Genomic DNA, 13,937 nt, shown 5'->3' on the forward strand with positions numbered 1-13,937 from the left:
GTGTGTGATATGAAGAGGCTAACATTTGCATCACAAATTGCAGCCAATAAGCGAAGTTTCCCTGCTTCATTGGACGAGCAGTACCGAAGTCATCCATTAAGTAGAAGTTATATGCCAGTGTGTTTATGGGTATGTGTCTGGGGGAGCGGGTATGTGCGTGTGCGCATTTGTGTGTATGCGTGCGTTTGCCACTTCGCCCTACTACATGCATAATTATTGCACATAACACTTATCAACCCCTGATTTTTCCACGGGCAGGCTAGCTTGCTAACAGCGGCATTGTACGTGTCATTTCCTTTCTCCATTCTAACAAAACCTCACGTGCTATCTTTCCGCCTCCTTCCGCAGCATCTGGAAACAGCTTGACGTACCTGAAGCCTGATCTAGGTCACATCCCCAACCATAACTACGGTTTCACTTTGACGTGCTTTGTATTTGTGATATTGAGCACCACTTTTACAGACTGCTCAAATCCTGACATTTGATTATTCTGTGTCCTCTGCCTGTGTGGTTCAGTTGCGCATTCATGCACTTATTCTGCGTCTGCGCGCCAGAGTTAGCCTTTGACCTGAGACTAGACACCTTGCATGGTGCCGTGAACACAGCCCCTGAGAACGGCACGTTCACCAATCCTCATGACGTTGCGCTACAAATTTTGCTAAGTAAGGAAGCCACAACCACATTTTCTTTTCGTTTTTATGCTTGTCTTGTTTGTATGGTGGCTGGTGCCATCGGGTCTCTTTAAACAGGCTGCCTGCCGCAAACATTAAAGCCTATAGCCTCGGTAAGCTGCACACAAAAGGTGGTTAGGCTGCCTGTGGAAGCTGTCTGAATATTTGTCGAAAGATTTGTTAATAGCACTTAGGAAGGAAAGGGGCGCCACGCCTCGTTTCAGTCTCTTATGGAATGCGCTGATGCAAACAAAAGCAGTGGCTTATTGCCTCGCGGCTCAGATGACCAGCAAGCGTAACTATAGCGGAAGCACAGGCTGAAGTAGGCAAACCTGACAGTGTGGTTGTCCAGCGTTTTGTAGGTAATTAAATATGTAAGACGTCATACAACGGCGGAACACTGTCACTTGGATCTTAACCGATCTACAATGTCTCCCGAACACTAAGTGTCGTCACCGTAATCAATCACGCACTTTTTCAATCCCTTAAGATGTAGAGCGTCATCATCAAAGCAACCCACGTTACGTCCCTCAGAAACGGTTACCGTACCCTATTCGGACCCCGTTTGCTTTAGTCGAACCATAATCATTTCATGCGGTGAAATTTGTTCGCTCTAGGCAAAACTTTAACGGAGCAAGGACGTCACTGGCTGTCATGCCTATTGCGCTTCGAAGGCGAAATATACATGCTTCGCTTGTCAAATGCATCCTGAATGCAGCGCATTAGCACATACTGCGGTAGAGAATAGTATAAATATATTACTCAATTGAAAAAGCTCAAGTCCTTGTTAGCGCTGTTCTTTTGAAATTGTATAACCTAGTCCGAGACGGGAATCGTAAATGGTCAGAGCTGTGATCTTGGGCCATATAACGTAAAACTATTCCTATATGTTTTTATTCCAATCTCCTGACGTCAAATTTGCGTGATCGACGACGCAAGCATCGGGCGGTAACCCACCGCGCTGTTCGAAAAGCCCAATCAAACGCGCTCCTCGTTTAAGGTCACTTTTTTTGCTTGAAAAGAGAATAGTATTGCCTACGTTCAGCAGTTTTTCTTATTCACTTGGCTGACACGAGGTGAGGAGCACGCTCAAGTGAAGAGGTTTTTGATGGGGCCAAGTCAACACAGTGATAGTAGACAACACGATGAGGAGGATGGTGCGGGCGTCTGCGATTGGTCCGCTTCCCTTTACTTAGCTTGCGGTGGCCGGTCGAAAATCGCGGCGGCATGCAACGGAAGGTCAAAAATGCCGCCAAAACAGATCCCCAGCAAAGCATAGTTGGCACAGCAATGACGGATATGTGCAGAAAGGACTAGATAACGTTACACTGCATGCAAAAAAAATTTATTATACGCAAATAAATCCTTGCTCCCCCAGCAGCTCGGAGTTGCAAGTGCCAGAGCGATTAGCAGGCAGTCACTTTCAGAACTTTCGGAACGAGGCAGTAGCCGGCTATTCAGGAACTAAAATCAGTTCTATTTGGTATATTAATGTGTCTTTAACACGTGCACATAACTTTGACGGGGTGAGTTTTCGGGGTTTTGTGACGTGGCGTGACAGGCAGGTAAAGTGTATGCAGCCCGAAAACACTTGAACAATGGCAGCGGGCTAATAGTGAAAAATTCGTCGAATCAGAAACAATTATTTTTGTTTCGTTTGTTCTAATCATGCATAATCGGTGTGCATATATTATACCAGACGGGGCGTTTTCGCAATTTTTGTGACGTCACGTGAAAGACAGGCGAAGTGGGGGTATCGTGGAGGGCTGATCGCGGGATAGGAATGGACAAGTTCGGAATAGCTTTACGGTATAGCTCCCCTTTCCATGTGCACTGGCAGTAAGTTATCCTTGCCAGCTAACTTTCTCGGAGGCTATCACAGTAAAAGGTGAACTTTCCTTGTGGATCTTATCATGAGCACTTATATATATATATATATATATATATATATATATATATATATATATATATATATATATATATATATATATATATATATATATATATATATATATATATATATATATATATTGTAAGTGACGGTGGTCTGCGTTGGACCACAGCCAGTTCCACTACGCTTCTCGAAGAGGCAGGCCATGTGTCGAGTGAGCTCCTGAACAACGGTGTTGAAATGGGGGGAATGCGGTTGAAAGCATGGATCCAGGATTTCGGTGAAGTGCTATGTGATGATTAATCATTTGTCTCACATTTAGCACAATATCGCCAATAATCTTTTTCACGACTTTTGCAAGTGTTATAAGGACATCGATGGTGCACGCACGTTGTTTGTAAAAGGCGTTCTGTTGGTTTGCCGAAAGTACTAGACGATCTGCAGGGCTAAACAGCGTGCGGGCTATGATGTCCCGAGTAGTAAATGAGAGCCTGTGTTTTTATCTCTCACGCGCACAGAGCTTGCACCAAATTTACAAGAGTGCAAGATTTTGTTATGCTCAATGAATGGCGTGCACTTAATAAATAAGCTCGGTTCTGATGCACACAGGGACTTTAACTGTGTCATATAAATATGTCGTGTAAATCAATAATTATTCGGAAGGCTCCCTGCTACTGTCCCCGTCTGAACTCACCTGTTCGCTTCGTCATCCCAGCATAGTTGACGAAATTGAGGAAGTCTTTTATATATGAAGCCAATCAGTACACCACACACTCAATGCGCCAAAGTCTTGGCTGAGATTCATTGAGTGGAACCTCTTTTGACACGGAATTAAGTTGATTGATTGATTGATTGATTGATTGATTGATTGATTGATTGATTGATTGATTGATTGATTGATTGATTGATTGATTGATTGATTGATTGATTGATTGATTGATTGATTGATTGATCGATCGCGATATAAGGCTATCGCTGCTGAGTACCATTTCATTTGCCAACCGTGATGACAGCGAAGTATTCCTTACTTTAACCCGCTTCATTTTCCGGTAACTGCAATGGCACATCCTGCCATTGCAGATACCGCAGGAATGCTGAGAAAGAAGTCTTCTTTTCATGGCAGCTTTTATTGTCGAGCACACATTGTGTGCTCGCCAATATTGTTGTCATCAGCAACGACTCGTGCCGATGCTCGCGCGTTCGTCATGTTCTTCGACAGCTGGCTCGTTGGCGCCTCTCGGCGTAACCACGCACACGCGCTCGTACCACTGCTCACGTCTTCATTGTCGTCTTCTTCCGTAGCTGGTTCCGTTGCCCCTCATCATGCCAGCGTCCCCATACTGCCCCTCGCGCTCGTGTCACTGCTCGCTTCTTCGTCGTCGCCTTCTTCCAGAGCTGGCTCCCATGGCTCTCATCATGCTAGTATTCCCATATTGTCCCTCCTTCTGTGAAGGCGCTGACGGCACTAGCCCACTACCAGTCGGTGCGGTGCCTCAGTATATCGCGAAATGAAAGCACGAATGCGTATAACGAATGTTTAACACGAATGAACGCGAATGTAAAACAGTAAATGGGTATGCGTACCTTTCGTCACGATGACCACCGATCTAGACAATAAATGCGTTCTTACCTTTGTTCGAAATTCTGTGTCGCCGCTTTGTCGTCTGCTACCCAGCTTTGCTGATCATCGACATTCACAGACTAGAATGGCTTATGATTTTTTTAGCCAGGGCAGTGTACTCGCCAGCACACAAATCGCCCAACAAGCGACAAGAAGTAACTTGGAGGCAACTTCGGACACCTGCCCCAACGCCGTAGCCTTTCACTACTACTACCCGGACCAATACCCTAATACATGTAACCATTGTAAGAAAAAAGCGGATCTGTTCAACATTATGTTGGCGTGCCCTGAGGGAAATCACACAAATCACAAAATAAGTAATACTGAGGCAGTGAGAGACCGTGTTGCTCACCTCCGACCCTGACCTGCTGGCCAAAGTCATCAAGAGAGTTGAAGAAGCCGGCTGGGCCCAGGGGCTCGTGGCTGCCTAACCATAAGGTCACCCGTCAATACCATGTTTTCCAATAAAGTATTTGCTCACTCACTCCTTTATGTTTCATACGTTAGGTTGTCCCACAACGTACTACAATTTCTCGCTGTCAGCGATCGTACCATCATCATAAATTTAAGAGAAAGGGAGCGATTAAGACTAAAGGATTGATATATTTTTTTATATTTATCATCCTTCTTGCATTTTGTTCCATTTTGTTCCCGTCGCTCTTTTTCTTTTCCCTCATGCGCGATTCTTTTTCGCAACTCCACCGTAGTGGGTAAGTGCCAATCATTACGAAGAAGAACAAGAGCTCAAAAGATGGCATTAACACAAAAGGGTCGGCACAAATCTAGTGAAATTCCAAGGTGAGTGCTCTCGACAGAAGCGCGCGATATTATCATGGAGTGTCTGGTGTCATAGCTATAACGAACGTTCCTTCTTATCAGCGCCTACAAAGCTTGCACAGAAATCGTGCGCAAACAGAGCACTCTTCCTGTGGCCGCGGAACATTTTTGATTTTCTTTAACTTTCACCACATTGCTCTATCTCAAAAGGCGGACGTTTTGTTTCTCTCAATATGGTATACTGCTTAGAGTTGCACATACATATATTTCATATTGGACTGTTGGTATAGCTGCACCGAATTAAAGCAGGGCGACAGACGTTTAGAAGTTCTTCGTCTGTCAAAATATGGACTTCGTCGTAAAAAGTGAATGCACCTGCCATGTGAACTTTTTGCAAACGTTGGCGCCGGTGACCGGCGTGCAAACACTGAGTCGATTAGTCCTGAAGAAATCATCCCTCTTATTTAAATAATATGAAACAATTCATTCAACTCGTGCTTTTTTTCCGTGTATGGGAGATGCTTTCAATTGTAACAACGATGGTTAGAACGAAATAATTATTTCATATTAAGAGACCACGTCTTTTGATCATCATTTCAGTCAATTTTTTCTCAGTCACCCACTGCAAAGCGCATTTCCTCCAAAGTTCTCTCTATGGTATGTTTTTTCTTTTCTTTCCAGAACTAGCGCAGTCACGATGCAAATACTCAGGGAATCGGAGCTCCAGTTCTCCGTGGACATGTACGCACAGCTGCAGTCCCAAAACAGAAACGGCGAGAACATCGTGTTCTCCCCATTCAGCATTGCCGTAGCCCTTACCATGACCCTCGCCGGCACCCGAAACAACACGGCCGAACAACTCGCCACCCTCCTGTGCGTCAGAGACCACCAGGAGGAGATTCACGACCTCTACGCGAAATTTCTCAAGAAGCTCTCCAAATTCGCCCCGCACGTCGAGTTCCACGTGGCAAACCGGATGTACGGCGACCAACAATTTCCGGTGCGGAAGAGCTACCGATCCCACTTGGAGAACTCGTACGGCGCCACGATCAGGTCCGTAGACTTTGTGAAAGACTCCGAAGCGGTTCGAGTCGAAGCGAACGCATGGGTCTCGGAAAAAACCGCATCTAAAATCCAGGAGCTGCTACCAGCTGGAAGCGTCTGTGCTGGTACTGCGCTGATCTTGTTGAACGCCATTTACTTCAAGGGCTTCTGGAGGTCACCCTTCGAGGAAGCCCACACGGCACCTCGCGACTTCCACCTCGACTCAAAGAACACCGTGCAAGTGGACACAATATTCCAGGAATGCGAGAGTTACAAAATAGGCAGCTCCAAGGACCTCAGGGCCCGAGCTCTGGAGATGCCTTACCGAGGTGGCAAGGTGTCCATGGTGATCCTACTTCCAGACGACGTGGAAGGTTTACCATTTCTAGAAAAGCGTATTTCGTCGGAGAGACTCCGTACGCTTCTCGGAAGCCTCCAGGAGAACAACAGCGTCCAACTTAGTGTTCCCAAATTCAAGCTCGAGCGTAGCATCGTTCTCAACGACGTTCTCAAGGCCCTCGGCGTCGTGGACTTGTTTACGCCGGAGGTCGCTGACCTCTCGGGTATCTTCGAGGGCGGCAAGCCAGCGGTCTCCGACGCAGTCCACAAGACTTTCCTACAGGTTGACGAAGATGGCACAGAAGCTGCTGCTGCTACAGGAGTGGTCTTTCAGTTTCTCTCCGCTGTCATCAACCTGCGGCCGACATACTTTACGGTCGACCATCCTTTCATGTTCATAGTCAAGACTAATGAGCCAGATGTAATTCTCTTTGTTGGCTCAGTGAGGAAACCGTGAAACGTGCAGCGAAGCATGTTAACGTACGATCTTTCTTGATAATTGCAAAAATTCAGCATATTTCTTTCCTTAGGTCGAGAGTGCAAACTATATAAATTTTCTTGAATCACATAGAAAAGTATTATTAATAAATTTGAAGTGACCTTGCAGTCTATTATAAACGTGTGTCCGCCTTTTGCCGTGTTTAACAATTCGACCCTTGTTGATGTGTTTCACGGTGTGGAATTTGTAATGAATGATATTTTTCGTAGATTTACTCAGATTCACATTAAATAATACCATGTGGTTCAAATTGTTCCAGAAGCCTCCACCATGGCGTCCATCATGGCCCACTGTGAAGTATATTGGACGTTAAAGGCCAAGAATTGGAATTTCTATATGTTTTCCTTTCGCTTGTTGACGCGCTGTCACAGAATCTTGGTACACCAGAACATGCCTCTGCACCATAGCTCATTACGAATGCTACCATGTGAGCGTCGGGCAAGATCTCATTAATGCTTCTTGAGAGGGTAATTTAGCACACACAAAATTAAAATTGGGCTAGCTGCCCAGCGCCTTCAGCCATGACTTAAGCGGGAGAAGCCACCAGGCAGCGGAGCACTGGGTCTGTTAAGGACCCCCAAATTCTACGAATGAAGTGAGGCGCTCGGCTTTAATGGAGTTCTCGCTGAAGAGCACCGCTGCGAGAGGTTTGGTCCCGGTCTATGTCTGCGCTGTAAGTAATGTTTGCAATGGAATACCAACTAGCCCGTACCCAAATCCAGCGCAATTGTCTTCGTCGTTCTTTTGGTCCCTGTCTGTGTATGCGCTGTAAGTGATGTTTGCAGAGGTTACAAAACTTTTGCAATGCAGGCACAAGGTGTCCACTAACTCCTCATCATATTCGTTCGTGAAGCGATGCCCACACCACCTTCTTCTCCAGAACAATATTGAGATCTATCTCCAAGCCCACCGTCACTGAATCACTGAGTGAATTACGCTAAAGCGCATTTTGTTACTAATTGCCAGGTAGCCGCTCAAAGTCGCGATTGCGATTTTATTTCATAACTGCTATTCAGTTCCCAAGTTCGCTTGTTCTTTAGGGCATTAAACGCTCTGCGTTCTCAGCTAATTCGAAAGAATCATGTCATTTTCACAGCATAATTAAATACTAGTTATTTTGAAAATGCCTACCACTAAATCTTAGTGTTATTTTCATCATCATCGTCATTTGTAACTTGATTTATTACTGAAAACTCTGTTGTTTATAGCGCTCTAAAAACATTTTTTACGGCATCTCCTCTGTCTCAGGTGTTTCTTTGTGAAGTTAAACACGGCGTATTCATCTGTGAGCCACAGTTCATGTGGTTGCCTGTTAATTATCAGAAGATGAAGGTAATACGGGGTCACCAAATTTCATTTGGTTATTAAAGCGATGCCTGTCATGGACACTGGAAATTACTTGTAACAAATACTGTAGGATCTAAGCCGAGAAGGGTAAGGATAGTGTAGAGAATAACATGAGGAAGAGACACGGAATGTTCAGAGGCTGGGAAGAGAACGACAATTCGTGCTTGGCAGTCAGCCTCTTGAGTATATGCAAAAGCACATTTATCTAGGCCAGCTATTCAAAGAAGAATAAGAATACCTGATAAGAATAACTCATCACGAGAAGCAAGCTTACAGAAGAATAAAAATGGGTTGGAGCGCATGCGGTTGGCATCAGCAAGTCAAAACCGGCCGCTTACCATTATCATTGAAAAAGAAACGTACAATCACAGCATACTACCGGTGCCAACATATGGGGCAGGAACATTTAGGTAAACAAGAAAAATTTAGAAGAGGCTAAGGGCCGCACAGGAAGCAATGGTACAAAATATATGAGGCATAGCCTTAGGAGACAGGAAGACTGCGCTTTGGAATAGATAGCAAACGGAGGTAGCCACTTTTCTAGTTGACATTAAGCTGAAAGAATGGATCTTCGCAGGTTCTGTAATGCGTAGGGTAGATAACCGGTGGGCCATTATAGTTACAGAATGGATGCCAAGGGAAGGCAAGTACAGTCGAGGGCGACAGTGAATTAGGCGGTGTCATGAAATTGGAAAATTTGCAGGCATAAGACGGGGTCAGCTGGCGCAAGAGAGAGAGAGAGAGAAAACATTTATTTATCATCAGTTTGGGCGACTTCCTCGCAGGGTGGAGCCCTTAGTTCAGGGCCCCATCGGCTCGCGCAACGCAGGAGTAATTGGGGGTCATTGAGAGAGACCTTCGTCCTGCAGTAAACATAATGACGATGACGATTATCATAATGGTGATGATGGCTTATTCATTTAATACATGTTTGCCACGCTTAAATGTGCGAAAACAACCGCTCGAAGAAAAAATTCCATGGAAGCTTTTTCTCGCGCTTTATGCCTTCCACCTTCCTACTAATACCTCTGTCACCCCTGTCATCATCAGGAACGGAAGACAAGATGGACAATTCAGAATATCAAGCCGACATATTTTTCAGTTATAATATCTATTGTTACAAATTCCTCCTTCTCTATTTCACTTAATTCTTCATTTATTCTCTGTGGCCCCCTGCTTCACCGTTCTCCAGTAGTGGGTAAGTGCCATTCATTGGTAAAGAGAAGAAGAGTGCTAAAGATGGCACAAACGCACGAAGATCGAGCGAAATCTGCTGACAGCCCAAGGTGAGCTCTATCGACGGAATTTCAGGCTATAGCCTCGAAGTCGCTTCTTAGCTTATAGTAGACATCGATTGTTTGCATAGCTCCTGCAAAGGTCATCGCATCTCATGAAAAACAATCCCAGTGTGTCAATGTACTGATTGGCATTACTGTCTGTTCGCCAAATCATGCCTAAACAGAGAACTCCGCAACGAAAGCAGAACATTCGACTATTGAACGACTCATTACGTTCCTCTCTCCCCTACACCAGATTCTTGGTTTCTTTGAATAAGGTGAGAAGCGGCGAGTCGAACCCATTGAATTTCTACTATGCCTTTCTTGAAGCTGGCCTAGAAGTTGAAAGAAGAGATACCGGCTCATTAAATATATTTCCGTTGCCAGAACATAGTCTTCTTCATATAAAAAGAAAGTCATATCCTCGTATAATTTCAGTTTGCACACTTTGACGCCCACGGTCAATGTGCACGTACATTACGTAGGTGCCCCCAAGAGAGGTTCTACCGAATTCAAAATTGATATTTCGGAAGCTAGACCGAATTATTCACATGCATCACGTATTGTTTTGTCTGGAAGATCGCTTTAATTAGAACAATATTCATTTCAGAGACACAATTATGTCTTTAGTGATCAACTGCCATCGAACAAGTACTGCAGGCAACGTTCCAACACGGTAGCTTGTCTTTGAGAAGACATGTCTTCTACAAGCCACCTTGTCGAAACGTTAATTCCACCCGCAGGAATCGCTTAGGCAAACAATTTCCATCCCTTTGTCTCCATTTTCCTGTTATCCACTGTCTTATAAAAATTTTCCATTGAGATACGTGTGTTTTACTTGTGCTATGAGTCAATTCGTTCTCAGTCGCCGTCTGCGGACCTCGCACAGGACTTCCTTCAATGGCACCTCGCCGTTTTTGTTTCTGTCGCCCTCAGGTCTATCCCAGCCACGGCGCAAATCCTCAACGAATCGGTGCTCAAGTTCTCGGTGGAGATGTACACCCAACTGCAGTCCCAAAACGAGGATGGCGAGAACCTCATCTTTTCGCCTTTCGGCATCGCTGTGGCACTTACCATGGCCCTCACCGGCGCTCGCAATAACACCGCCGAGGAACTCGCCAGCCTGCTGCACGTCAAAGACCACCAGGACAAAGGTCACGACCACTTTCCGGAATTTCTCAATAGCCTCTCCCAATTCGCCCCGGACGTCGAGTTCTACGTGGCCAATAGGATTTACAGCGGCCAACAGTTCACAGTCCACAGAAGCTATCGTTCGCACCTCGAGAACACGTACGGCGCAACCATCAGAGCCGTCGACTTCGAGAAAGGTCACGAAGCGGTTCGGCTCGAAGCGAACGCATGGGTCTCGCAACAGACCGTGTCCAAGATTCGGGACCTTCTTCCGCCCGGAAGCGTCGACGCCGGAACTGCGCTAATCCTACTCAACGCCGTTTACTTCAAGGGGTTCTGGAAGTCACCCTTCAGAGCAGCCGACACGGCACCCCGCAACTTTCACCTCGACTCCAGGAACACGGTTCAGGTGGACACGATGTTCCAGCACAGCGAGAGTTACAGGCTGGGCAGTTCCAACGAACTCAGGGCACGAGCTCTGGAGATACCGTACAGAGGCGGCACGATGTCGATGGTCATACTGCTTCCGGACGGAATAGAAGGCCTGCCATTTCTGGAGAGGCAACTTTCGTGGGAGCGACTGAGCTCTGTACTCAGGTGCCTCAAGAGAAGCAACAGCGTCCAGGTCAGCCTTCCCAAGCTCAAGCTCGAGCAGCGCCACGTCCTCAACGACGTTCTCAAGGCGCTTGGTGCCGTGGACCTGTTTACGCCGGGCGTCGCTGACCTTTCGGGGATGTTCGAGGATGCCGGACCGGCGGTCTCTGACATCGTCCACAAGACGTTCCTCCAGGTCGACGAGGAAGGCACGGAAGTTGTGACTGCCGCAACCATAACGCTGTACTCCACCCTCAGGAAATGGCGGTCAGCATACTTCGCCGTGGATCATCCTTTCATGTTCATAATCAAGAGCAAAGAGCCCGACGTAATTCTCTTCATTGGCTCGGTGCGGAGGCCGTAAAAGCCCGCCCAGGCTAGTCGCAATAAATGCCCGTTTTGTAATTAGTAAAATTACGTTTTATTTTTTTATTCCTTCAGTACGAAAACCCATATCATACTTTCTAGATTCTTCTATAAAATGGAGCATCACTTCTAATCACACTATTTTCTGTCTTTACAGACTCCCATAAACCGCGTCCGCGTACTGACATCTTAAAATTTTTTTATGTTTGTCGACGCGTCCCACGGAGTCCCGTTCTCGAAAGGAAAGTGGGGTAACTACCGCCTTACTCAATCGATGCGCTCTTCAAACTATTGGCTTTTCTACATTGTAAGCAGGAGGTTGGTAGCCTCTAAAATTAGGTTCCATACGAAGCTCATCAGGCAAACGTAATGCGAGATTTGATTACTACTTTGTTAAAGGGTGCTTTCAGCACGTAGTAAGTTGTATAATATCAAGGCCTAAATGGCAGTGCCTCAGTTGCTGAAATCGCCGAAGACATCCTGGTCAGCGCATGTAATATAGATTGTCAAAGCAGTGTTAAGAAATCGCGCTTAGGCTTATGCTCATCATTCTTTGTAATTCCGTACTTTGCTTGTTCCTAAGAGCATTTAATTATTCTCTGTTCTCAGCTAGTTCATGTTATTATGCAATTTGCACGGTTTAAATAAATATTTATACGTTCGAATATTCCACCCACTCAACCTCTGAGTTATATTGAGTAATATAAATCCTGATGGGTAATTATATTGATTATTCCAGACATTTGATTATTTTTATAAAGTCCGAATCTTTTTCTACAGTAACTTTTGTGCCTCAGGTGCGGCTTTGAGAGGTTTAAACGTGCCAGTGAATCAGTCAGCCGCCCTTTCTGTGGATGGTGTTGTGCAGCCCCAGTCGTAGTAGGAGATGCGTAGACGCATGTTGGAGTAGTCCCAGCGCTGCCTTTACTGCCGTACGGAGGAAGGTGTCCATCTGGTGCATCTCAGCCTGAGTCAGGTTATCATAGGGGAGGTGGTAGGTTAATCGGCTAATTATGAGGGCTTGCACAATTCGGAGTACGTCTTTTTCTTGGAATCCTTGTTGGTTGTTTGTAATGCGCTTTATCATGTGCGCTACCTGAGTAAGTTGTTGGCGGAGCATGTGTAGGGTATATGGGGCCTTCCCGTTGTGTTGTATGTGAAGGCCTAGTACACGTAGTCTGTCTACCCTTGGAATAACGTTGCCATTCAGATGCAATGTGATGGCTGGTGGAATATCGGCCTTATTGAGTTTTTTTTTTAATACATGCAGGAGCTCTGACTTCACAGCTGCGCAGGTGAGTCCTCCGGCTGTTGCATACACTTGTACTATATTTACTGCTTCCTGCAGTGCGTCTTGAATGGCGCCGTCTGACCCTGTGGTCCCCCAGATTGCAGGTCACCTTAACAGCCAATTGCAACGTCTGCAATGAACAATGCAAGGGTGCCACATTCTATCCCGACTAGGATACCAAACACCAAGAAAACCACAACAGCAAAACCACACACTTCTTGCGCTTATCATTCGCAACAAAATTCGCGTTGCCCCAATTCCCCGGGATATGCACCCTGACCGCCATAAAGGCCGAAGAAATGCAAGAGCACAAGCTTTGGCTCGACTCTTTGGCGATGGCACATCGAACACACCGGGCCTATACACTGGCGTGGCCCGCTACCCACAGAAACGTTCCCTATGTCTAGACGTACTAGATAGTACAGACATTCTGAGGGCTTCTCTCTCTCTCTCTCTCTCTCTCTCTCTCTCTCTCTCTCTCTCTCTCTCTCTCTCTCTCTCTTTCTGTGCTTTATTGTTCATTGTAGAGAAAGTCTAAAATCAGTGCACCGGCCTTGCGCAACTTTATTAGGATATTATTAAATAAATTTATTTTATAATTACCTGCTTCTTAACAAATGACCCTCGTGGTCATTTCTCGGGAAGCATGAAATAAATGTGACTCATACCACTTTTCCTAGGTCTAGAATATTCTTTTTACTTTTCTTATCAAGGACTCGAAATTGTGAGTTGCGTCTGCTTTCGTTTTTGTTTTGCATCAGCCATTTTGTTGCTGTTGAGAAGATACTTTAAGTGTGCGTTATTTCCACAAATGCGATATGGAGTATCGCGGCGAGAAAGTTGGCGAAAAGAAAAAACCTCCTCGCGGCACCTTGACCTGCTTTGGCCATTTTAAACAGACGGCCGCAACGTGTACATCACTCTTTCGCGATCGTGTCTGCGAAGTATCACAGCCTGCTGCGCTCCCTCCCCCGCGAAAACAACAGAAATTTCAAACCTAATGCCGCGCGCCCTCCCTCTCGAGCAAGCTGCAACCCTAGCCAGAGAGTCGAGGTCACAGATGCCAAAAAAAAAACAAATACTAATAAT

General features: G+C 45.8%; 2 protein-coding genes across 2 annotated transcripts; both read left to right on the plus strand.

The window, feature by feature from the left end:
- Positions 1-5,629: 5,629 nt before the first annotated feature.
- LOC139047431 (ipis-1-like) lies at positions 5,630-6,872 on the plus strand. The gene has a single exon (XM_070521256.1). It carries the CDS (start codon positions 5,658-5,660, stop codon positions 6,798-6,800), a length of 1,143 nt encoding a protein of 380 aa, XP_070377357.1. The 5' UTR covers positions 5,630-5,657; the 3' UTR covers positions 6,801-6,872.
- Positions 6,873-9,406: 2,534 nt separating this feature from the next.
- Positions 9,407-11,605, plus strand: LOC135910148 (ipis-1-like). Its single transcript, XM_065442183.2, has 2 exons — positions 9,407-9,475; positions 10,403-11,605. Exons 1-2 carry the CDS (start codon positions 9,429-9,431, stop codon positions 11,553-11,555), a joined length of 1,200 nt encoding a protein of 399 aa, XP_065298255.2. The 5' UTR covers positions 9,407-9,428; the 3' UTR covers positions 11,556-11,605.
- The last annotated feature ends 2,332 nt before the right edge of the window (positions 11,606-13,937 follow it).

This window comes from Dermacentor albipictus, chromosome 7 (genome assembly GCF_038994185.2).
Source record: "Dermacentor albipictus isolate Rhodes 1998 colony chromosome 7, USDA_Dalb.pri_finalv2, whole genome shotgun sequence".
In the NCBI taxonomy this organism is placed as follows: Eukaryota; Metazoa; Arthropoda; class Arachnida; order Ixodida; family Ixodidae; genus Dermacentor; species Dermacentor albipictus.